Genomic DNA, 25,154 nt, shown 5'->3' on the forward strand with positions numbered 1-25,154 from the left:
TCAGTTCTCAGTACAATCCGATTCAACCTTTTTTTTAAACTCTTCACGAGTGATATAGAATGGCTAGCATTCATAATATGGTAATTTTCCTAGCCGTTTCCGGTCCTATATTTGAAGTATCAGGACTGACAGACGAAATACCAATCATATGGTAACTTTACTATTCTTAGAAGTTACAATGAAATGTTGGTCTTGCCACCCCATAGTGTCGAGTCATAAGACTTGTTTCGAGTCATACACAATGTCTCGAGTCCAAGTCGAATCTATACACAAATTGAATCGGATCCAGTCTATTCATTTGACGCATTTGAAAAATTGAGACGAGTCAAGTCGAGTCACCAGAGAACCGCGAATCGAGTCGCACTCGACTCGAGGTATGTCTCGGTCATTACAACCCTGCTCGCAGATACTGGTGCCGTTATCACGGTGACTGAATATGGATTTGAAGATTCTACTTAACTGTAGTGCCATAGCTATTTTGAGACGCCTGTCAATATTCATTTAGCAAATTCGATAGTGTCCGTGTTTGCGACCCTGGGGAACATGCTTTTTGAAACAATATACAAGAGTTATTTTCATGCCTACATTCTCTACTTCGACTTGATAAAAGCTTGATATGTGTTGGAAATTGCAACTTATACATGTAATGTAGTAGAAAGTTACAGCTTCGTATCTACTTTGAGTTCCAATCCTAACTACTTTGACCATCTATTTTGATAGATCACATGGTGCAACTCGTAACGTTTACTTACTTGGGTCTATGTTTTCGGGCACCGGTCTTTTGGACTCTGCATGGTGGCGAGGCCCGTGACTAATCGATGGGCGTAGAGGCGGGGATGTCGGTCTGTCTACCGTGGCATTTTGACGAGTTAGACGCCTATTGATATTTCGGCTGACCGACTCATTATCGACGTTGTCACAAGCGGTAGTTGTTGGTTCTGTTGAAATGCAACGGCAATTAGTAGGGATCGACAAAATCCAGTACCTAGGTGATATCATTCCGGATCGAGTATTAGGCTCCGAGCCCAGTAGAGTGTGTGGGTATATGACCGAATATGACGTCATAAGAGACTGGATAATATGATCGGCTCAGATACAGTTGATGCTGCTCAATTCAGACACGACGGTTCCGCTCTTTTTTGCTGAATTAAACCGCTTTGACCGAATTAGCAGAAAATAAATTGTTCCTTTCATGAACATGTATGTAGCTATATGCGGCCACGCATAAAGTAATGCCAATTCTGGTGCGCTTGTCACAAACTTGGTATTTATTCGTAAATACCTATTTCATTGCACTTTGTGCCGTCCGACAGATCGGAAGTAGGATCCGGAGACGGGTCCCCGAGTGTCGCTTCGTCGTTTCTCGGGCTGAGCAATTCCATCACGGCAGCGCGAATATCCCGATCTTTTATCTGTGTAGCGTGGTGGCGACGCGCATCTCCGGATGTGCAATTCTGTTTGTTTTGCGCCTCTAGCAGGCGAGCAGCGTTAAGCCAGTAAGCTGTAAGCGTAGGAAATTCCGAATTAGCACAAAATAAATTGTTCATTTCATGAACATTGGCAAAGGCAGTCAAAACCGTACTGCTGCGGGTATAAATGAACCTCAGCTGCGCTACTGTGGCAAGGATCGCACAAAACGCTCAAGACTTAAACCTTTGAGTTACTGGCATCGCATTGTACCGAATTTCGATAACGAATGCTTTAGCAAAACAATATCACTGTGCAATACAGACGGGGTTAAAATAGTACAGTAATTCTCCACACAGTACTTATCCATGCAGCAACGGCAGAAACGAAATTTTCACTTTATAGAAGTACACCACAAAGCACTAGGAATTGCAAGCAAAAAAGATTTTACCGGACAGAAAATAAAAAATGGAATTCTAACAACGCTAGCAGAAGGCTGGATCCACAAGACACAATGCTTCCGTGGCCTGTGCGTTTGTGTTATGGCTGTGGCTGAAGGATGGCTTCAGGTTAAATAACTGACGACTCCACAAGTCCGTCAACACCATAGTCCAGACTCCACACTCTACGTACTCTCAGAGAATTGAGAACCTGTGTCCTAATCCAGTGCTCTTCAACCGGGGTTGTCGTACACCCTAGGGTGTACCAGAATTTGCAAAGGGTGTACCACTCGGATGGGGTGTACAGGGGTGTACCAGATCTGAATTACAATGAGCCGATGGCTAGCCATCACAAAGGCAGGTTTATGGGTCAGTACAGGTTGACGCACAGGTTAATGAGCAATATGGTACGATGTTATCTCAAGTGTAATACTGTACACCGCTTGATTGTGATGTCATAAGCAAATATATCTCCTATTCATTTAGCCGTCGGCAATAGCAAGAAATAAGCAAGAAATGTAGGTTTTCAAGAAGAGTAGCATACTTGGAATTATAAACGGAAAAGAGATCTCAAATCAGAAGATCTCAAATCAGGTTCCGTTTGGTGTTGGAAAGTATGCAGTTACCAAACATGCGTTCAGCTAGTCATTTGTCTTCAGGGCCGTAACAGCACTTCGCCTGCCCCCCTAAAACTTTGGTCGTGGGCCCCCCGTAGGGTTATAGACCAAACTTCTGGGGGGCTTCGCCCACCAGACCCCCTCCGGCGATGCCCTGTTTACCGCTATTTATGATATGCGTTGGGAGTTTGTGTAGTGTATCAGCTTTTGTTGCCTAAGCGCGCGAAGCGCGGGAAATTTCTAGATTTAATGACTGAATCCGTCAGTATGATCGGAAATTGCATATATATTGCAGGGTTGTAATGACTCGAGTCATGACTCGACTCGAGTCAGACTCGAGTCACAATTTTCGGATGACTCGACTCGACTCGAGTCATTTTCTCAAAATACGGAAATGACTCGACTCGAGTCAATCTGTGTATTGACTCGACTTGGACTCGAGTCATTGCGCATGACTCGAAGCAAGTCATTGACTCGAGATTCAGACGGCCAAGACCGACATTTCATTGTAATTTCGAAGCCAACACACTATTGGGATTTCGTTTGTTGGTACTGGTGCTTGAAAATGCGACCAGAAACTGCTAAAAGTGAGGAAAATTGATATATTATAAATGCGAACCATTCAATATCACCAAACAGAGTTAAAAAAGTGGGTTTAGGAAGACTTTAACTGGAAACAGAGCAGTCAACACAATGACTTGGACTCGGACTCGAGTCATAATACCATGACTCGGACTCGATCCTCTGTTCGCTGACTTGGACTCGGACTTGACTCGGTGGGAATTGAAAATGACTCGACTTGACTCGAGTCAAAAATATAAAAATGAGATTGACTTGTGACTCGGAACCTCGTGACTTGGTTACAACCCTGATATATTGTCATCAATTTTTATCTTCTCTCTGTTCACGTAATCAGATTTGCCGGTAGAGCTGAGTGAGGTGTGTTTGAAAAGGTAGGACCACTCAATAATAATTAAACATCTTCGGGAGTATACTCGTTGGTAGGAACGAAACAGCACCTCGTCATGCCCCAAAAAACGTGGGTCTTGGGCTCCCATATAGTGATGAAACGACCCCTCCATCACGTTGTTCGCGCATGTCAAGAAATCATCTGTACTTTATTGTGAGCCAGCGCGAAGCGCGAAAATTTTCGATAATTTATGATAAAATCGGTCAATCAGATCGGCGATTGCATATGCTATCAATTTATCATCCTCTCTACTCACGTAATTAGACTTAACGGTAGAGCTGAGTGAAGTGTCTTGAAAACGGGAGGGCCCGTAAATAATAATTAAACATCTTCGGGCGGGCGGACCCGTTGATATGACTTCATTACAAGATATTATTTCGTAACTTCCAGTCTGGGCAAAATATAGAATCGACCAAACGTAGGCTTCTAAACTAAGAAACGCACACGATTTCAAATTGATATTTCTTCACTGGCATAACATTTTTCCCACCGGGATGATATTTGTCAGGTGAGATTCAGATTGCAAAGACAGAAACATTCGGCGCCAGTCATTTTAGGCACCTATGGACAATTAAACCTATATGTATTTTGTATATATAACGAAGTCTTTGGTCAACATAAGGGCATAGACCTTTCGGCCAAGGTTTTCTCGCTACCGATCGGTCTGGCACACTTCTTGGAGTCGTATGTTATATGGCCTAAAACTTGATTGTATGTCTTGGTGGGTCATGGCGCGGTAATGGCCCAATAACCAATAATAAATATATATGGTTATACTTATAATTTTGGAAAAAATTGCATCAATTTTCAAAAAATACTCTGATTTATGCTAATTCACGAAAAAGTTTAGGGCCCCCTTCGAGCTCGGCCCCCCCAATTGGGGGGGTTTGGGGTGCGGCTTTTAATGATTTTTGAGGAAACCACCGGGATAGCTGACTTCTTGAATCGGTACCCGACGTCAATAAATACCGGAATGCACATAAATGAAGTGACGTAGCCAGCCAGGGTTGAAACAGCTACCATGTTGAAATCGAAACCCTTTCGTTTTAAAATGCCGATTTTATGTCCAATATTTCGCCATACATTTGCAATTTAGTATTTTGTTATTAGTGATGCATATTAGCGACAATAGACTGTATAGCGGCATACGATCTGAGGTTACTGACATCTCCTGCAGCCAATGTGCTACTATCGACTGCGTGTGGTGTGGGGCAGGCCTGATACGCAGTAGGCTGGTGCGCCTGCTATCATCGCTGATCTGAATTACTGCTTCTGCAGCAGTCGCTTTACCAACTCTCTCCCCAATACTGTTACATTTAGGTTGATTATCGTTCGTAATGTCATGCTGTTTTTTTGGGCTGACACGAAATAAATTCCAATTTGCGTGGCGGGCGGCCTACCTAGCTGCGAATAGACTCTGTGACCAAATACTATATTTTATTCTAAATCTAAATTTTTGACGGCAATAACTCCGCTTCTACTGGTTGGAATTGAAGCAAATTTGAGGAACATCGTTTTTATGACAACCTAATACTTCCATGGGGTGAACAGAAAGATTTGAAATTTTTCGTTATTTATTTTTATATAATAAATAGAAACTTTCTTCGCCCGTAGCAATGCGGCTACTGGTTGGAATTGAACCAAATTTGGTGTGTAGGCTCAAGTTAGGTAACCTAACAATTTTATCAAGTAGCCACTAGCCAGTACGATTTAAGAAAAAAAGTCATTTTTGAAGACCCCTAATGAACAGGGGTGTACGAGTTTTGAGCAAACGTTAAAAGGGTGTACCACGTCGAAAAAGGTTGAAGAGCACTGTCCTAATCAACAGGAGCTTTTCTTCCGCTCCCGAAAATTTTGACCGAATAAAGCAGTAGCCCGGATTACCGAGTACCCGAATTAAAAGAATTCGACTGTATCTAGCTATATGCGGCCACGCATAAAGTAATGCCAATTTTGGTGCACTTGTCACAAACTTGGTATTTATTCGTAAATACCTATTTCATTGCCCTTTGTGCCGTGCGACAGATCGGAAGTAGGATCCGGAGATGGGTCCCCGAGTGTCGCTTCGTCGTTTCTCGGGCTGAGCAATTCCATCACGGCAGCGCGAATATCCCGATCTTTTTTCTGTGTAGCGTGGTGGCGACGCGCATCTCCGGATGTGCAATTCTGTTTGTTCTGCGCCTCTAGCAGGCGAGCCGCGTTAAGCCAGTAAGCTGTAAGCGTAGGAAATTCCGAATTAGCAGAAAATAAATTGTTCATTTCATGAACATTGGCAAAGGCAGTCAAAACCGTACTGCTGCGGGTATAAATGAACCTCAGCTGCGCTACTGTGGCAAGGATCGCACAAAACGCTCAAGACTTAAACCTTTGAGTTACTGGCATCGCATTGTACCGAATTTCGATAACGAATGCTTTAGCAAAACAATATCACTGTGCAATACAGACGGGGTTAAAATAGTACAGTAATTCTCCACACAGTACTTATCCATGCAGCAACGGCAGAAACGAAATTTTCACTTTATAGAAGTACACCACAAAGCACTAGGAATGGCAAGCAAAAAAGATTTTACCGGACAGAAAATAACAAATGGAATTCTAACAACGCTAGCAGAAGGCTGGATCCACAAGACACAATGCTTCCGTGGCCTGTACGTTTGTGCTATGGCTGTGGCTGAAGGATGGCTTCAGGTTAAATAACTGACGACTCCACAAGTCCGTCAACACCATAGTCCAGACTCCCACACTCTACGTACTCTCAGAGAATTGAGAACCTGTGTCCTAATCAACAGGAGCTTTTGTTCCGCTCCCGAAAATTTTGGCCGAATAAAGCAGTAGCCCGCATTACCGAGTACCCGAATCAAAAGAATTCGACTTTATGTAGTTATACGCGGTCACGCATAAAGTAATGCCAATTCTGGTGCGCTTGTCACGAACTTGGTGTTTAGTCGTAAACACCTATTTCATTGCGCTTTGTGCCGTCCGACAGATCGGAAGTAGGATCCGGTGACGCGTCCCCGAGTGTCGCTTCGTCGCTTCTCGGGCTGAGCAATTCCTTCACGGCATCGCGAATATCCCGATCTTTAACTATCTGTGTTGCGTGGTGGCGACGCGCATCTCCGGATGTGCAATTCTGTTTGCTCTGCGCCTCTAGCAGGCGAGCCGCGTTAAGCCATTAAGCTGTAAGCGTAGGAAATTCGTAACGAGCCCATCGACCAGTTTCATCGTTGTAATAGTAAAATTAATCAGTTCCGTCGGTGTTATGTGGTGACATTCATAACAAACTGAACTGTGTCGGCTAAGCCTAGGCTTATATTCCGTGCAGTGGCATAGTTAGCAATGCCAGACGAGTAGTGGTAATCACTAACGAAGTATACTTCCCTACCCTAATAAATTGATATCTTGGCAAATTTGAAAAAAATTCAAACCCCTCGTTCATATACATTATATATTTTACCAGAGGAGCGCAACATACGGTTCGCGAAGGAGTTTGAGCGGCCCGCCAACAGTTTTTGACCTGTTCACAACTTCTATCGACCACAGCTATATTGCGTTAATAAATTCATTGAATACTGTTTTGGTCTCTATGCTTCAAACTTAGAGTTTACATTAAATACGGTTAATCCCATAGGTGGATAAATACGCGTTTGATGTATCGATTTAGGGATGCGGCCCACCAAGACCTTCATTCGCCCATATCTGGCCCGCGGAATGCAGAAGTTGCCCGCCCGTGCTCTACAGTCACTATAATTTGACGTAGTGTGCAAGTTTTGAAGAATTGCGACAGCCTGTGAACTCAGAACTTTCGCGTAGGCTCAACTCTCGTACTCTAATCACACACACACGCGCGCGCTTAAAAATAAATTACAGTCACTATCATTTGACGGAATAAGCAAGTTGTGGGGGATTGCAGCAGGCTGGCTGTGGGCCACATTATCATGTACCACCGGAAACTCTCTGCGGGCCGCTCAAAATCACGTCGCGGCCGTATGTTGCCCGTCCCTGGCGCATGTCATTCAAACATGATAGAGTATATTCAAAAAATCTCTAGTAGACAACTCCGAATATATGCTGAAGGTATTTACTAATTGAAACTGTCCTTCACTTGACTACCTTCAGTTGCTAATTTTTACCTCCACTTGAAAGGCGCTTTGATATGTAATGAAATATAACTGACATTTAACCGATAAGAAATAGACGGCGCTAGTTCTAATGACTACTTTTACCTCTTCCGATTGATCTTATGGTGCAACTCTCGATGATTACATGCCTTGCTCTCTATTTTCGGAGTCATGGATTTCGGACAGTGTACGGTGGCGAGGCACGCCGGGACCAATCGATGAAAACAACGGCAGACTTCCAGGTCTGTCTGCATTGTTATTTTGATCAGTTCGACTACTATTGTTGTTGTTTAGATTGGCTTCCCCATCATTTCCGTCGTCATAGGCTGTAGTTGTCGGTTCTGTTGAATTAGCATGGTCCTTACTAGAACCTGTGTACTATCATGCGACGATAAAGAAATCCATGCCAGTTATGCCCCGCATGACAATACCTTGCTATTTTCGAACATACCTATTTCATTGCACGTTGAGCCGTCCAACAAATTAGGGCCAAGCTGCGGTGAGAAGTCCACGGCGGTCGTATCGTCGCTTCTCGATCTGAGCAATTTCAGCTCGGCATTGCTTAACGCCGGATACTCAGCCATCTGTGCTTCTGGGGGACCATGCGTACCTGCCGGTATATCATTTCTGCTGCTGTGAGCCTCTACCGGACTAGCCGCCTCAGGCAGTGAGGATGGTGGCGTGAAGACAACAGGAATCCATTGCCCAGTACCACGGTCTAGAAATAGAGGTGTACTATTTGTTACCGTGTATCGTTATTAGGGCTGGTCACAATGATCCGAGTAATAATTCTAGTAGTGCTAGTCCTGTGGTAAAAAATGATTTTTTTTCAAGTATAGTGAAAAAAATCTTCATTATAAGTAAAAGTTGATTTATCAACGAAAATTCATAGTACCCACTGTAGAAGGCTGCGTATCTGTTAACCTGTTCGTATATCACTTTACAAACAACCCACCTATAACGTTTTTTGTTTTTCAAGTATAGTTGTTAAGTAAGTTGTTAAGTAAAAGTTAATTTATCAACTACAATTATAGTTAGGTACTATTTTCCACTGTCGAAGGCTGTGAATCTGTAAACCTGTTCGCACATCACATCAAACAACGCACCTACAGCGCCCGTAAAAAACAAACAATCAATACATTTAGTCAGCAAAAGAAAACTTCACTACATCTACAATCTATGTAAGTTGGTAGCTAATATTCCGGACAGATACGTCACCACAATGCGTATAGTACGTCATAAGCAACAGTTTGGCTGCAATCTGCTGCAAAGACATGGCTCTGAGGGCCTACTGCTGGTTTACAGCTTCCTGAATAGCAAGGTCGCTGAAATGAAAATTGAACATTTAAAAAATAATTCGACGATATTCAAAATCCATTGCAAAATTTCAAGGGTTTGAAAAAGAACGTAAATGTCAAAAAAACATCATATCGGGACTTTGTTAACGAAGGGCTATTCTGTGATTACTGTACCGAGATAACGCATACGAGGGATACGGAATGCGTCAATTAGTTTTACGTATCATGATGACATACATGCTAACTGCTCAGCTCATTGCTCACAGGGCTAGTCTGGAACAGCGAAGATTCCGTGTGCCATATGTATAGAATATTTCTGTTATCCAGTAACATGGGACTAGGTGACGTAAGGCGACGTGATGTGTGCAATTATATGACAACATGACTATAGCGAAAATATGCTCTTACCCAAACGCACTGTTTTCCGTCTGGCACCCCTTGCCGGCACCGATGTCATGTGACCGCTTCCATTCAAGTTCCCCTGATGATCCGCGCACTCTGTTCAAGATATTCGCATTCACAACATGTCATAGGCGAACAATAACGAAATATTTATACCTTCTTGTCACATTCAATTACGTTTTGCCCCCTTGCTTTCCTTAAATTGTATATAATTTTGACTACCCCACTTATATAGGGCCTACAACATTATATTATCTTAAAGGCGCAAATTGGCTCGCGTCGAAAACCTATATTGGATCATTGATTATTTTGCGCAGTCGCAGTAATACATCCCTTAATCCTGCAAGAAACCACCTTTAATTAACTGCTAAAAGTATTCAACCTACTGTTCAAAAACTAGTCGAGTATACTTCAAAACCTTTCATTTACTATCCAGATTAGGTAGTTTTGATGTCCTGTAAGTCATAAGTCATTTTGAGGTATTCGGATGGATTCGTCTTGCAAATTCGAAGGTAGCCGCGTCCGATCGGATGATAAGTAGACGAACCCTGGTCATATATACTTTTCGAAAGTTATCTACTCCAGTACCCTACCACCTTCTTCTACTTCCACTTGAAGTTCCTACGTGTGTTAAAAACTTCTCCTACGTGTAATGGAGTAGACATTCGTAGCGTCACACCGACGTCTATTTCAGTATCAATGCCGACTACTTCAACCATCTCTACGCTGATAGAACACATCGTTCAACGCGTAAAGAGTGCTTACCCGACTGTATATTTTCTGACTCCTGCCTTTCGGGCAGAACATGGTGATGAGACACGTCGTGAGCAGTCGATGGTATCGAATCCGGACTTGTCTGGCTGTCCGCATTGGCTTTTTGATCAATTCCACTCAAATTGGTAATTCGATTGGCAACCTCATGATTCCAGGCGTCTAAGGCTAGTGTTGCTAATTCTGTTGAATTGACACGGTCATTACACATGCATCAGTACTAGGGTTGCATTCAAAACAAACGGTGTTTCTAAACACTTTGTTCAAAACATGTTTTAAACAGTGTTTTAAACAATGGCCTTTTTGCAAAAAAATGTGTTTTTTCAAGGTCTAAAATTATGCCATAATTGTGTAAATACTTTCCCAATACATATTGTATGAGCCTACGGACAACTGTCACGCGATACAGCTGACGTTATCGATATGGGATGGTTGAAACCCTTTCATTTTACCGAATGATTTGGCCCGGTATTGTGCAACACTTAATGCGACTCGTGCAGCTTTAACCAGCGAAAGTATCTCTTCAAAGATTTTTTTCAACGAAATGAGACCTTCCAAGCGAGCATTTCTAGCAGTTATGACGCCACCTCTAACCGCTCGTGTAATAGAAGCAATGAAGCATCGTAATAAGCCAGTTTATTTATCCGTTTAACTGGACGTGAAGGTATTCCGGACTCGTCGTAGTCCCACTCTTCCTCGCGTTCAAGTATGATTTGCCAACTGCGGGGTAGTGATATAGTGGTCAAGTTTTCAGACTAATTCTAGTTCTACTTGATGGCTTAGTATGCGAATCGGCGTTAGACTTTGGACGCAGTGATGTTGAGACTCATTTTGGAGTGCGGTTATACCAGGGGCAGGCAACATACCGTCCGCGGGCCAGATCCGGTCCGCGACGTGATTTCCACCGGCTCGCAGATACTATCCTGTCTTATTCATTACCGTGGCTCGGGGGTCTACATTCATCTGTAAGAAAGCATTAACGATCATGGATATTGACAAGACAAAGCCGCGTTCCAATCTAACTGATGAGAGAGAGAGAGAAAGAGAGTCTTTATTTTCATCCAACCAAAATACATAGCACACGGCAGTGGTGGTGGTACAGAAAATATGCTTGCACAGTATTCGGTATTAGATAGGAATGATCGGTAAGACCGTGAAGGTCATCTAGTCTGATCACACCAGCATCAAACAGGTACACTTGACTCTAAACAGTCTGGCTGTAAAAAGGTTATAGTTAAAAAAAAATAGCAGAAAATTAAAAATGGCAGCAAATGATCAATGAAGCAATGTCTGGGCGAGGTAGGGCAACAATGTTAGTGTAACGACAAGAGGTGATCAAGTAGGGCTTTTTTGAAGCTATTATAAGGCAATTCACGGATATGCGGTGGTAATGCATTGCAGATGATAGGTCCCGAGTAGTCGATGGATCTCCTAGTTAGGTTGCTATTGGGTGGGGGTAAGTATATATTTCCTTTAGACGAGGATCTCGTGTAGTGGGAGTGGACATTTTTGGCAGGAATGAAAAAGTCACACGCAGGAGGCAAACTATTGGAAAAGTATTTGTGAATGACTTCGTTACTTCGAAGCGATATGATTTGTCAACTTGCAAAATTCGGTGCTTGCGGTAGTAAGGCGATAGTTTGGTACGTAAAGGTACAGATGAGATCAGCCGTATCGCACGGTTTTGCAGGGTTAGAATTCTGCACAAAAATGTTGTGCATGCACTTCCCGATACTACGATTCCATATAGCAGGTGAGAGTGGAAAAGAGAGAGATAGATGGTTCGTAGTATTGATCTGGAAACCAAAGATTGCGGACGGGTCATTATTCCCACACACCGAGCTAGTTTTGATATTGTGCATTCAATATACTGCTTCCAAGACATTTTGGCATCAACGGTGACGCCGAGATATTTTGCTGAGTCACATATGGAGATTTGTTTATGATTGATGTTCACAGTGAAACTATGATTGGCATTATTTAAAAGGAGCATCTCGGTCTTATCTGCATTCAAACTTAGTTTGTTTGCTTGCAGCCATCTCGACACTTTTGGGAGTTCCCTATTCACAGATGCATGCAAATGATCGACAGTGTTGGAGGTTATGAAGAGGTGAGAACCATCAGCAAATAGGGTCTTGCGGAGTAAAGATGCATTAACAATGTCGTTAATATAAATGAGGAAAAAGTAGGTCCAAGGACTGAGCCATGTGGCACACCACAAGTTATATCTCTGGTAGTCGTTCTTAATGTCCCTAGTTTAACAAATTGTTTGCGGTTTGCGTGGTAGCTTTTAAGTAGAGTTGCTGCAATACCCCTGATTCCATAGTGTTCTAGCTTCTATCTTAAGACTCTGTGGTTAACTGTGTCGAAACCTTTGCGGAGGTCGATAAAAATGCTGCAGCCACTTTTTTTGCTTGATGGTTTTGTAATAGCCCGTTACAATTGATAGTATTGCATGGTTAGTGTTGTGGTTTGATCTGAATCCATGCTGAGTCGGAGACAGTACTGCATTCAATTCAAAAAAATCTTGAGTCGGCAGTCAATCAGTTTGTCAAAAACCGTGGCAACATTTGGCGAGACAGATATTGATCGGTAGTTAGAAATTAGCTTTTTACAGCTTTTCTTAAACACTGGCATTACTCTGGCAGTTTTCAGTGCATCTGGGAAAATGCCTAGACGTATAGACTCATTAAAGAAAATACATATAACATCACCAATAATATTAAAGACTAGTTTCAGAAAGTGAGTTGGGATGAGATCGCGCTTTGTTACTTTTCATTTCAAATAATATGATCGCAACTTCTCCTTCACTTGTCGGCTCAAGAAAAATGGATTTCCGAGGGCCAGGACTCAAGTACGAGAGAAAGTCATCGGAGGAGTTTGGTATTGAAGCTGCAAGATCCGGACCAATGTTGCAAAAATACTGAGTGAACTTTTCTGAGACTGCAAGCTGGTCTTTGATCATGATGCAATTTTTGAGTAGTTCGATGTCAGCAGCACTCTTGGGAGCATTACCTTTAGTTAGGTTGATAATTTCTCCAATGGTTTTCCATGTGTTCTCGGGATCTTTGGGATCTTCCTTTTTTGGAAGCATGAATTTTTTGGCATTTTCTTTCATATGCGTCACTTGGTTTGCATATTTTTTGTTCATGTACCATCTATAGTATAGACGGTATATACTAAGGGTTTCTACGTCCGACATACAGACAAGAGTTTAATAAACTTATTGAAAACTTTGATCGACCACGGACGTCTCATCGACTTCAACAGTTATTGAAGTAAGCCACATGACGTTAATGAATTCATTTGACACCGTTTTTAGTCTCTATATGCTTCAAACTTGAAGTTTACAGTAAATGCGATTCATTCCTTGTATAGGTGGATAAATTCGCGAATAATGTGTCCACTCAGGAAGTACTTTGGCCGAGTGGAGAAGTTGCCCGCCCCTGGTTTGTATCCATAAGATGAGTGAAATCGTCACACCACCGGGGAAACATAACACCTATGAAAAGATGACGTAATTGAATCTCGAAATTTGCACCCGTCTGAAATCTATCAATTCGCGTTATCGGCGAAGATGCCCCCTATCGTTTCAAATGAAGTCCCCTCGGTTAACTGCTAGCGACATGTTGCCCTCGGTCAATGCTCCTTTTTAAAATAGTTTGGTGAGTACTTTCACTCAAAAATTCTACTCCAAAATCAACGATGACAACTCGGACCAGCTCTGAACAATACTGGCATAAGTCGTTGTCAAGGCACATACGTTACCCTATTCAGTTAGGCCCGGGGTTTTTCAAGGATTAGTTTGGGTGACCGCTAAGTAGTGTTAAGAGACCGCAATTGTTTCGTTTAAATACCAAAATAGCCATATTTGCTTAAGCAAATTATTTATCAGACTGCTGGAAGTGCACAATCACAAGTTTTTCAGGTTCTATCTCATGCAACAAAACAGATTCGCAATCCTGTTCTATCCGCCACCTTCTGCTTATGTTTTTACTCGTAAAAAGTGATCATTATGCGCCATAAATCAGTGATATACAATGACGAGTACAGGAGGTGCGCTTCTTCTGTGATCAACTCTTCGATTTAGCTGTTAGCTGTACCTCCACTTATTCTTTTTCCCCGTATTATCGACAAGACACAGCGAGAAACAATCATAACTTTTGTGCTGTAGGTGCAAGTCCAAATTTTAAGAAACCGCTGGAGAAAATTGGGGGACTAAAACCTTGTAAAACCCTCAGTAGGACTATGTCAGATTATACTCCTTTAATAACTTACTTGCAGCATTTTTTACAGTTTCGTCGCCAATTAATTTAAAATTGGAAGGCACGTATGGAGGCACATCGGGCGTAGGTGGCAGCAATCTCCTTCTTGGAGGGTCATTGATGATTTCATCTGTAAAATTAAAATGTCTATTTTCCGGAAGTGCTGGTGAGTAGAGGTGGGTATCACGATTTAGAGTAAAGTCGAACCTCAATGGAGTGTCGATTTCTGATGGTTCAACTCGACTATGGTTCGAGCCAGTGTGTTCGAGTACGCCCTTTATTATTTTAAAACGAAAACCAATGTTGCTGTGCTTTGTAGCCAGTGCAGTTGCTTTGAAATCTCAATAAGGTACCATGTAATTCGATAAATGTAGAACAAGGCTGTACCAGGATAGTAATGACTCGACTATATTTTCAAAATGCGTAAATAACTCAGCTCGAGTCAATCTGTGTATGGACTCAATTTCAACTCGAGTCATTGCGGATGACTCGGACCCAGTCACATGACCCGATTCTCAGGCGGCCAAGACCGATATTTCGTTGTAATCGCCATGTTGGTATTTTCCTACTGGTATTGGGGTACTTGAAAATGCGACCAGACACTGTTGAAAGCGGGGGTAATAAGTACATTTTAATACCGAACCTTTCGATTTTACCTAACGCATTTAGAAAATGTGGTGTTAACAAGGCTTCAACTCGAAACTGAGCAGAGACCGCAATGACTTGGACTCGGACTCGAGTCATATTACCGTGAATCGGACTCGACCTTTTGCTCGCTGACTTGGGCTTGAATCCGTGGTGAATTGAATATGACTCGACTGATTCCAGTCAGACCTATAGAAGGGGGATTTACTTGTTACTTGGAGCCTTATGACTTGGTAACAACCCTGGGATGTATCCAACATCACGCCAGCGACATCTCGTTCAAGTAGTTCCTGACCTGCAGTATTATCTCAAATCGCAATGACATACTCTCCAATTCGACATCATTAATATGCACACTATTTGTAACTGGCATTATTGACCTCGATGCCGCGTTGAATAGCACGTCTTTGGACACATCACCGTTATGAAGTCATAACGAGTGGTACTATACAATAGTTGACTAACTTCGGAATAGAATTCGTCGATGTCACGATTGTGGGTCCTATAGGTATGTAAACATAGCTTTTGGGGCCTCCGCCTCCACTTCCTTCTAACATCTATTATTTCCAACCTAATATTAGGGCGTTATATGCAACAGAATTGCGTGATGTGTAAATGACACTCACACGGCTTTGAAGCGGGCTTGAATGTTAAATTTCTGGAGCTCTCGAGTCTTCTTTTATCTTACATTGTCAAATTATAAAAGAAGTGACCTAGTTAACTATAGCACGTGTCTTCATATGGCAGGCAGCGCGAAATAATAAAATAGGGATACAACTAGTTCAGGCTAAATATACCACATCAGTTGGAAACGCTATATCGGCTGACATTAGTAACAAGCCAGCACACCACGTCAAGGTTTAAACCAAGCGCTGGATTGGGCCATATCTATTATTGCATGATTGCAAAGATAGACTACATCAAAACCAAGTAGGCCTACCTCTGCCGCAGGGGTGTCAAACATACGGCCCGCGGGCTGCATCCGACCCGCCACCCCATTTCATCCGGCCCGCGAAGCTATTTTCAAAAATGGCTATATTATTCAGCACATTTCTTTCCGATGTTGAGATTTATCATCAAATAATCCCTAAAGATAACAAATGTCGAGTATGTTCAATTGTTTATAGGTCACATAACCATCCGACAGTGGTGTTGTGGTTTCACTCTAGTCTCCATCAGCAAGGAAGAGCCTTCATTTACGTTCAATTCCGAGAAGGCAAATATGCACACTCAATCCCGAGTTTTACGGGAAAAATGGACCAAAAAGTAGTTATTCACAGAAGTGAAACCGCCATAGTGAGAAGCCGGTATATGCAGATTACATGGAGAATATATTTGTTACACAAAAATATAATTCAAATATCTGTGGACGCACTCCCAATTTCGCTTATGTCTTAACGGAACCTCTGCATACGGAGAAACCCGAACCGTGATATAATAGTAATTAACCAGCTTCAATATACCCCTCGTATTCCTCATAAAACGCATACAGATGCGGTATGTCGTTGTTATAGCTACTTTTTTAGCAGTTTATATTGCCATATTTACCCAGCCATAATCTTAATTTTGCTAATTCCATTGTTCGCTAATAAAAGCTGTTTCTTGAGTAGAACCCTATGATCCGTTATAATGTAATATCTTATTGTGTAGGCCTAATAATTGAGTATTCGAGAAAAAAAAGGGTATGGAATTTCAATCATTTGAATGATCCGGCCCGCGAGCGATAAGATGATTTGAATCCGGCCCGCGAGGCAATTTGAATTTAACACCCCTGCTCTACCGTGTGCAGTGACTTGATGATTATCGCGATATGGTACTTTTTTAACAAACGCGGGAATTTGATGATTGACCCGTCCGTACAGACTCGTCTTCTTGATTCGTACACGGATTTCCACGTTGATTAGCTATGATCCTTGGAAAAAGCGCTTAAACCAAAGGGGTTCTGGGCGACCGCCCACCTCGCCCACTCCAAAAGCCACCACATGGCATGACTACGAAGTTGACATTGAAATTGAATTTAGTGAAATATTTTAATGATTCTGATACAAGAGCTCATGCTATGTCAGTGGTTCCCAATCTTTTTCGACTCCAGCTCAGCGCCGGTTAACACTCCCATATTTTCAGAACCGAAAAAAGAGGACATATCAACATGAGATTTTCTGCAACTAAACTCTGACCGCTGGTGAATTCACTAAAAAGGGTCAATGTTTCGACATGGCTCCCAAAAGATCCGTCTCCACGTATAATCGGTGGAAGTTTGCCCTTTGGAGGCAGATCCAGAACAACCTGTTTTCACGTGCCGATTAGTTGAATATAGATCTTCTAATATTCCCCTCAGCCCCTCCGTACGCTTCTCCGCCTATCTCCCCCTCCCCTCTCATCATTTTAGCCATCCAGTTATCAAAATCGTTGTGAACTACTGTGCACTGTGCATCATGTGCAACGATGTCATTTGTTAGCACCGGGGTGCGCAAACCTTTCTACAATGGGGACAGATATATCACAAATGTCATGAAACTACAGGTGTCTGTATAGTTGGTGGAGGGTCCACTAGACTTTCTAGTAGTCGCAAACCCTACATTCACATTAGAAATGGCGTTGGCGAAACTCATTTCATTCGAATGCGGTATCGGAATTCACAACGCAATAGCAAATACCACACGGCAAATTGCGGGTAGCGCGAAAATAATATAAGTTATCGAATATATTTTTTCAAAACATTAATGTGGAAATTCGCCATATGTTCATTCGTGTGTAGTTAGTGCCGTATGGGCTCGAAACGTAACCAATCTAGCTGCATAAAAAACCTACCCCCAGACTATTTCACATTGGGCACTTTTTTGCGGCAGCCCGAACTTTATCAACGGGTGGCATCTGACACATTTCCACCGTATACACAACCGCGCCAACGACCGCCATCTTCGCAAACTGAAACGTGCGCTATACACACGAAATGTAAACTTGAGATATTTCATGAAAATTGAAATCACAACGCATTATTGATGATAACGGGTATTCCGCAGCAGAAAAAACCTTAATGGATAAAATAAAATATTGCTCTGTGCATACATATATATGAGAGAGGTATAGGGACATTCGTTTCAAATAGAAAACGTGTACTTACCTGACGAGTAAGTCTCGTCAGACATTGGATCTTCTGCTATGACGTTAACGTCAATGCCTCAATAAATTCTCACGAAAGTACGCAGTACGTTAAATAAAATAAGTTAATATTCCTCTTTAAGCAAAAGAATAACCGTCAGCTCTCAACTCCGTGACATCTCACATAGTTCAGGGGACATAAAAACACCGCAAGTGGATATTCAGCTCTACATTACGTAACTACCAACCATTGTCCATCGATGCGTGTACGTTCCAAATTACTCTATATTATAAACCGGATGGTTAACATGCGGCACTAACAGGATTAGTTGCTCAGAAGGCGTGAATCGATAGAGAGTTGGTCTATGAGTTCGACAGTCGACTACTTCCTTCGTCAGTTATACAAATGCTCGTGTATACCTGATGTCTGTCCAGTGTCTAGTTGTGATCCTTCCACGGAATTGTCCTCACTTCACTAACGATAATTTAGAAATTTTCCCTCTGAAACCAAGGTAAACTAAGCCTCATTTATGTAGCAACATATTAGTATCAAGCCACCTGCATAGAATAACAACGCACGTTTAGGTGCACCGATCGGCTTGTCTGGACAAAACGGCAGGCACACGATCAGTGATGCTATAAACGGAAAATAATAATTAGCCAATCCCGTCTGCGAGTGATGACACAGCTACACGGTAGTTAACACCTTTAGCGATCGTGAATGAACGGGTCATTAGGTCAAGGAATGGAAGAAGGTATAAGATACGAAATCAGATGCCGTCAACCAGTCTTGTGTGTGCAAGAGGGTCATGCACCGTTAATACGTGGGCGGGAGATAGGGTTATTTACCAAATCTGCACCATAGGTAGAGTACCAAATGGTACCAACGTTTGCTTTCGCCTCTACTTCAATATATGAAAACGAGTAAAATGAACCAAATCTTGTGGAGATATAGCCCAGCGCGTGAAGTCGGGTATACTTACGTCCGCTAATTTTTCGCATTTTCATGAGCTGTAACACGATAACGGAATCCATTCCACCCCGAAGGCATATCTCAAAAACAAAAAGTGTACCTTACTCTTGTTCACCCACTCGGGTGGGCGTGAAGGCAAGACTGCGTAACACAAAGCAGCGTCTGTCTGATTTGCACTCTACGCTATGGCGAAAATCGACGATATAAAAGTATCTTCGTTTGCAGTGTGTATCTTATTGCATATCTCAGTGCGACCGTCGAGTATGCTCCGCATATGTTAACCGGGATGTAAATGACCGAACGGCTCGATATCTAAATTAACCTATACTCGCGGGGATGACAAAGTACTTTTCTTACGCCTGATTTGTCTGCGTGACGTTTCTTTCGTTGAAATCCAAGCAGCCTTCAACCTCAAGAATGTATTCGGAATTGTGGATCGTCAATGTAAACCTTATTATCAGTTAAGCAGGGGTGTCAAACTTAACTTGCGTCGCGGGCCTGATTCAAACCTTCAAACCGCTCGCTGGCCGCACCAATCAAATGGTTCCAATATGTTTCCTAAAAATGAACGCCCCTGCTTTTCGCTTGATTACTTTATTATCACTCCTGTATACATAGGCTAATAATATATTTCATTACATTACGTATTCTAGAAACACTTGTATTAGCAAACAACGGAAGTTTTTGACAAAAATTCGAATTCAACCGCTAAAACACTGACTATAACGACGGAATAAGTTAGCAGACATCTATGCTCCCTTTGTTTGAGTGGTAATCTGGTGTTAACTCTGCATAAGCGTTGTGAATAATACAAGAGATTTAACTGTAAACGAGGACTTTAGAATTTGGCCCATTATCATTCATCGTGATTGGGTTTTCTCTGTCTAACTATCGGAACTTTTCAGTCAGAAGTTATACAGCAGTGCGACCCAATAGATTTGAATTACACTATTTGCAACTATTATATTGTCCAAGATACCTGCCTATAACAGTTTCGTTTTAGTTTTTTAGCCTCGCGAATAACTACTTTTGTACTTATTGTTCCAGAAGTCAGTGTGTATGTTTTTGAGTTTTCGGAATTGGATGTCACTTTCACAAACTTGTCCCTGATGGAGACTAAAGTGAAAACATCACACCGCTGTCAAATGAATATAACGTGGCCTATGATCTTGAAATTTGCTGATTTGTGGGAAGTATTTCTTACTATAATATTTCAAAATTTGTTAAAAATGTACTGGATTATACACGACACTCCAATTTACTCAGACTTGCTCCGTGGGCTGTATGTTTAACACCCCTGAGTGAAGGTTTTTCATAACGGAGTAGATCTGATTTTTACAAGTTATATTTCGCCTAATAGGCGCTAAATTGTTCACTATCATAAACGAAGGCGCGCCTAAAGAAGTTTGCGAACCACTGTTTTATAGTTTCAATAGAAGAACGTGGATAGCTAAAATGTTACATGTTTAACACTGTTTCGAATCATGACAGCAAATAGATATTTTTTTAATTAACCATCACTTTCACATTACCTAGTATCAGCACATTCACTGAGCAGCATTTATTAACAATGTCATTTAGAAATACAATTAATACGCTGAAGAATATAGCTAAATTATTTTACTCGACCCGCCAACATATTTCTTTTTCTCATTTGGGTCGCGGAGGAAAATAATTGTCCACCCCTGCAGTAGACTATCTGGTGGGACTGCCAGCAGCCTGATTTCTCTCTTTATTATCGTGTATTGTCACGATAAAGGGGGCGTGTCTAAAAAATCTTGAAAACCACTGGCTAAAACAGTGGCGGTAACGGCGATATGAGTCGGCATACTTCTTAGCTGCCTTAGCTTTGGTCATTCAAGCGGGGACGTCGGAATTTGGTTGAAATCATGATTAATTTGTCTCTGGATTTCGGGAACCTTTTGAGTAGGAAGCGACACAGCAGTTCGACCACACATACTCGAATTATATGATTTGAGTGACTATAATATATTCTTCATGAAACCTGCATATAAAGTTTTCGCTTGGGCGTTTTCACTTCTGTGAATAAGAACTTTTTGGTTGATTTTCCATAAAACTTCGCTCAATGTGCACTTTTTTGCCTTCTCCAAATTAGGTGCCAATGCATTCGACTTGTTCCTAGTGGTAACTAGAGTGAAACCACATCACCGCAGTCGGGTGGTTGTGGCCTGCTAACATACTCGACATTTGCAGTCCTGGAGGATTATTGAATGGAAGTATTTCTTCAAACATCTCAACATTTGTTACCGATGTGCTTGATAAAATGCGCATTTTTTCAATCTACTCAGAATTGCTTCGCGGGTCGTATGTTTGACACCTCTGGACTAAGAAAAAACAATTGCGATTGAAGGCTATTCTAGGGCTAACAGACTAATTCCTCATAAAATTCCTCATAATTCCTCATAAAATGACATCACGAATCGAAGCATGCAGAAAAAAGTAATCGTGATTCCTGCATTGACAGTGGATAGTAAGCAAGGGTTCTCGGCCTTGACATGAAGATCGTAAGGATCATATCGCCGGCACCCGTCTATACCGTTATAGAGCCAGTTACACGCTATTATTATTGTGTATGTGTTTTTTTGCTTTTGTTTTGAGTATTGTTTTTTGTTTGCATACTCATTCTGTTTATTCCGGTTGACGAAGAAATAAATCTCTCTCTCTCTCTCTCGTTAAGTTCTGGAGCCGGAATCTTCTAATTGAGCCTGGACATGAAATGCGATGTACTGTGAGTAATGTTATCACGCGGATGGAAAAGCTTGTACTTACTAAACGCTTCATCTATCTAATGAAATTGTGTCTTCTTGCTTCGTGGTGTTATGGTACAGTATTATCGTCAATACGAGGTAAATCCAAGTGTCGTTGCGTAAAATATGTCACTTGTAAACCAGACGGTACGCAGTAGCCTAAATAGTAAAAATAAATTAGTGCTACGCGATCGTAAAATGTTTGAGGCACAGTTCAATAGGGGCACGAGGCTGAGTTACTGCTACATCCGCAAACTAACTATTCATTTACCATGAACACTACCATTCGCTAAACAGCCTCGTGTTTTGCCAGAGATGGCCCATGTATTAGCAAGACAGAGTTGATGTCAATACCATTTAATTTTAATAATCAACGCAAGATTTGAAAACATCTGCTATCCCCTCATTGATTCCCGAATTTTCCTTATATATTCAATTGTCAATTAACTATGACGTCACAATAGGATATTCGTGTACTCATGACTTGAAAAACCAATGGAAAACTTGTTTTAAACATGTTCGCATTAAATTGATTTTTGTTTTAAATGCAACTTTAAGTAGGGGAGATGTGGTACCGATGGATCAAAAATTGGAAAATGTTCGCTGGCCCCAAAATGTTCAGCCGAAAACAGCAGATCTTTTGCTGGCTCAGCACTTTGATACAAGCTCTACCTATCGCGCACATATACATGAATATCCGTCTTTTCCAAAAATATTTATGGACGTTTAAAATTTGTTGCTCGAACGTGTCATCGGTCCCCACCCGGTGGGTCCAATGGCACACGACCCGGGGACCTAAGTAGTTATGTAGATCGGTCGCATGACGCCATTGGTTCTTATGGGCGGGGTGGTGACTCGCCTGAAAACCGGGGGTGGTGACTCGCCTTTTTAGACCCCCCTCTCGGCGGTGAGTCGCCATGTGTTCTTATGGGTGCGGCCGTGATTCGCCATTTCGGGTATAGGCTGCGTCGGTGATTCGCCCTGAAAACTCGGGGTCGTGACTCGCCTTTTTTGCTATAGGCGGTGGCGGTGATTCGCCTGTCATGTATTCTTACGGGATCTGTGGTGACTCGCCATGTGTTCTTATGGGTGCGGCCGTGAATCGCTGTTTCGGGTATAGTCAACTCTCTCGACCGATGTTGAAGAAGTATCAGGAATAGTAAATAGTCACGTGATTGATTCTTAGTTAATGTGTGTATTACAAATTATTAAATATGACCGATTCGAGTTAATCCCAACGTTTACGGTGAGTACGACAATAATATATCGTTATTCTTATGGCGGGGGTGGCATGCGGCTCTTATGTCTTATGGCGGGGGTCGCAAGCGGCTGGGAAACCCGGGGTGGCAAGCGGCTTTTTTGTCTTATGGCGGGGGTGGCGAGCGGCTATTGCGTCTTGTGGTCGCACGGTAACCCTTTTCAGTATAGGGATCGGTCGCACACGGCTTCGTTGTTGACATGTCGTACTTCGTGTTGAATATGTATCAAGTAAATAGTCATGTGATTGGTCCTTAGTTAATGTGTATATTCCAAATTACGGCGAGTACGACAATGATATATCGTTATTCTTATGGACGCGGTGATGATTCGTACTTTCGGGTATAGACTGCGGGCGGAATGTCGCACTTTCAACAAAAAGGCGTGAAAATAGTTTGCAAAATCTAGGAATTACTCGCATGGTAATGTTTGAGTAATTAGATTACCCCAGAGCCGGCGTAGACGGCGATTCGAATATCAACAATAGCCGCATTCACAAACTAACACTTCAAATAGGTGTGAAATAGTTTGCAAAACCCCGCGATCGCTGACAAGATAATATCTCGGACATAACCATCTTTCGCGACTTGGTGCTACAGACATCGATCACTCACGCGGTGAAATTTTCGTAAGCAGTTTGGCACAGAGCTTGATTTCACTCGTAAGATTTAATAAGTAACGAACAACAGACCGCCAGCGTCGGTAACTTGAATAGCGACAAATTGTCACTTATTTCCGCTCTAACCCTAATCCTTTGTGAAGTGAACGCTTATTCAAAAGGGTGTGATATCATTTTAAAATCCAACGACCACTCGCCGGATAATGCTTCAGACATAGCAATCCCTGATACCCGCTCACAAGGTAATATTTTGGTAATTAGTTTGTCACAGAACCGGCGTAGACGGTGGTTCGAAAACCAACAATTTGACGCTTTCTGGTGGTCGCTATATGTTTTGACACCTCGAACAGTGGCTGACTTTAGTTGCACGCTAAGAATTATGAGAATATTCAATCAATGTGTCTATTTGTCAACTTGAAATGAAACTCACTACACAAACCAAGTTGATTCGTATTTGAATGTGTTGATCCGGTACAACTCTAAGCCTTTGAGAAATCCATTTACCGCGATCAGTTGATTCGAACGTAACCTGAATATTGCTAACTCCAACTTCAGTCGCATCGAATTATTCACACATTCCATTCCGCTGTTTCACGCCTATAGAATCAATACCAAGTAACTAAACAAGAATCAAGCAATCGCAAGTATACACATACAATAATTGTATTTATTACTGAGAAATCAAACGCCTAACAAAAACACGCAACTTATCATTTGGCCAACTCTAGCATTACCAAAAAATCTAGGTATTGTTGATTGAAAACCCGTGAGTCCTTCATATCAAAAATGTTATAGTGTGGCGTCGGAATCCATTCGCGAGATGTTCTATGGGTCAATCGAGGTAATCCAAAATGAAATATCTCGACTTTGATATAGTCTAAATTGAAATAGATTGACAAACATGACTACCAACTTTCCCGCAGTCTCATTTCAATATTATACGCACATTGATTTGAAACAAGTAATGATCCGGCTTTTCGTTTGTCAAAGCGACATTTTAACATCTCACCATACTCAAAAGAATTATTCACAACATCACCAAGTGTTAAAAATCTAGTTTTCACTTACTTGATTATATCACTGCAACTCACAAATTTGAATTAATTCATCCTGGTTGTATTCATATGACCGATAATTTTTATTCAATTGTAAAGGTCGTTACTATTCTGAAGACAAAGTAAGCTATTTACTAATCGACACATATACGACTTGACATAAACATATTATATTTTGAGTATACGAGATTTGAATGTCTGAATAATAACCGAGAAATAATTTATCACAATAAAATCCGTACATTACAGCGTAAAAGATGTCGGAATGTCAGCAACTCTGTACGGTCAACCCGATCAACTCGTCATGATCATTCCTGAAATCGACACAAACATGACCACTGACTTGAGTTAACCACAAAACAGCATCAAGTTTTAAATCCACTTGTAGCTTACGGCTTATTCGAATGCTGGTTATGTTTTGTTGTAATTGAGTATACGAGGTTTGAA

The 25,154-nt window shown here is 41.8% G+C and overlaps 2 protein-coding genes across 6 annotated transcripts in view; both read right to left on the minus strand.

Moving 5' to 3' along the window:
- LOC145441434 (uncharacterized) overlaps nt 1-25,154 on the minus strand; it is a 191,819-nt gene that overhangs the window by 51,724 nt on the left and 114,941 nt on the right. The gene's annotated exons all lie outside the window — the stretch shown is intronic.
- The window catches only part of LOC145446717 (uncharacterized), a 69,068-nt gene continuing 51,582 nt past the window's right edge, over nt 7,669-25,154 (minus strand). Inside the window, exons 3-6 of one of the 5 annotated variants that reach the window (XM_080325071.1) lie at nt 10,018-10,206; nt 9,259-9,348; nt 8,004-8,270; nt 7,669-7,923 (exon numbers count right to left, since the gene is read on the minus strand). In XM_080325071.1, coding sequence (XP_080181197.1) covers nt 7,694-7,923; nt 8,004-8,270; nt 9,259-9,348; nt 10,018-10,206 — 776 coding nt within the window. In that variant the 3' untranslated portion in view covers nt 7,669-7,693. The remainder of the gene's footprint in view (nt 7,924-8,003; nt 8,271-9,258; nt 9,349-10,017; nt 10,207-25,154) is intronic. The other 4 variants (XM_080325080.1, XM_080325077.1, XM_080325089.1 and 1 more) reach the window with 4 other exon arrangements.

The sequence above is a fragment of the Botryllus schlosseri genome, chromosome 1 (assembly GCF_051294905.1).
Source record: "Botryllus schlosseri isolate E-star chromosome 1, Bs_hap1, whole genome shotgun sequence".
NCBI classification, from domain to species: domain Eukaryota; kingdom Metazoa; phylum Chordata; class Ascidiacea; order Stolidobranchia; family Styelidae; genus Botryllus; species Botryllus schlosseri.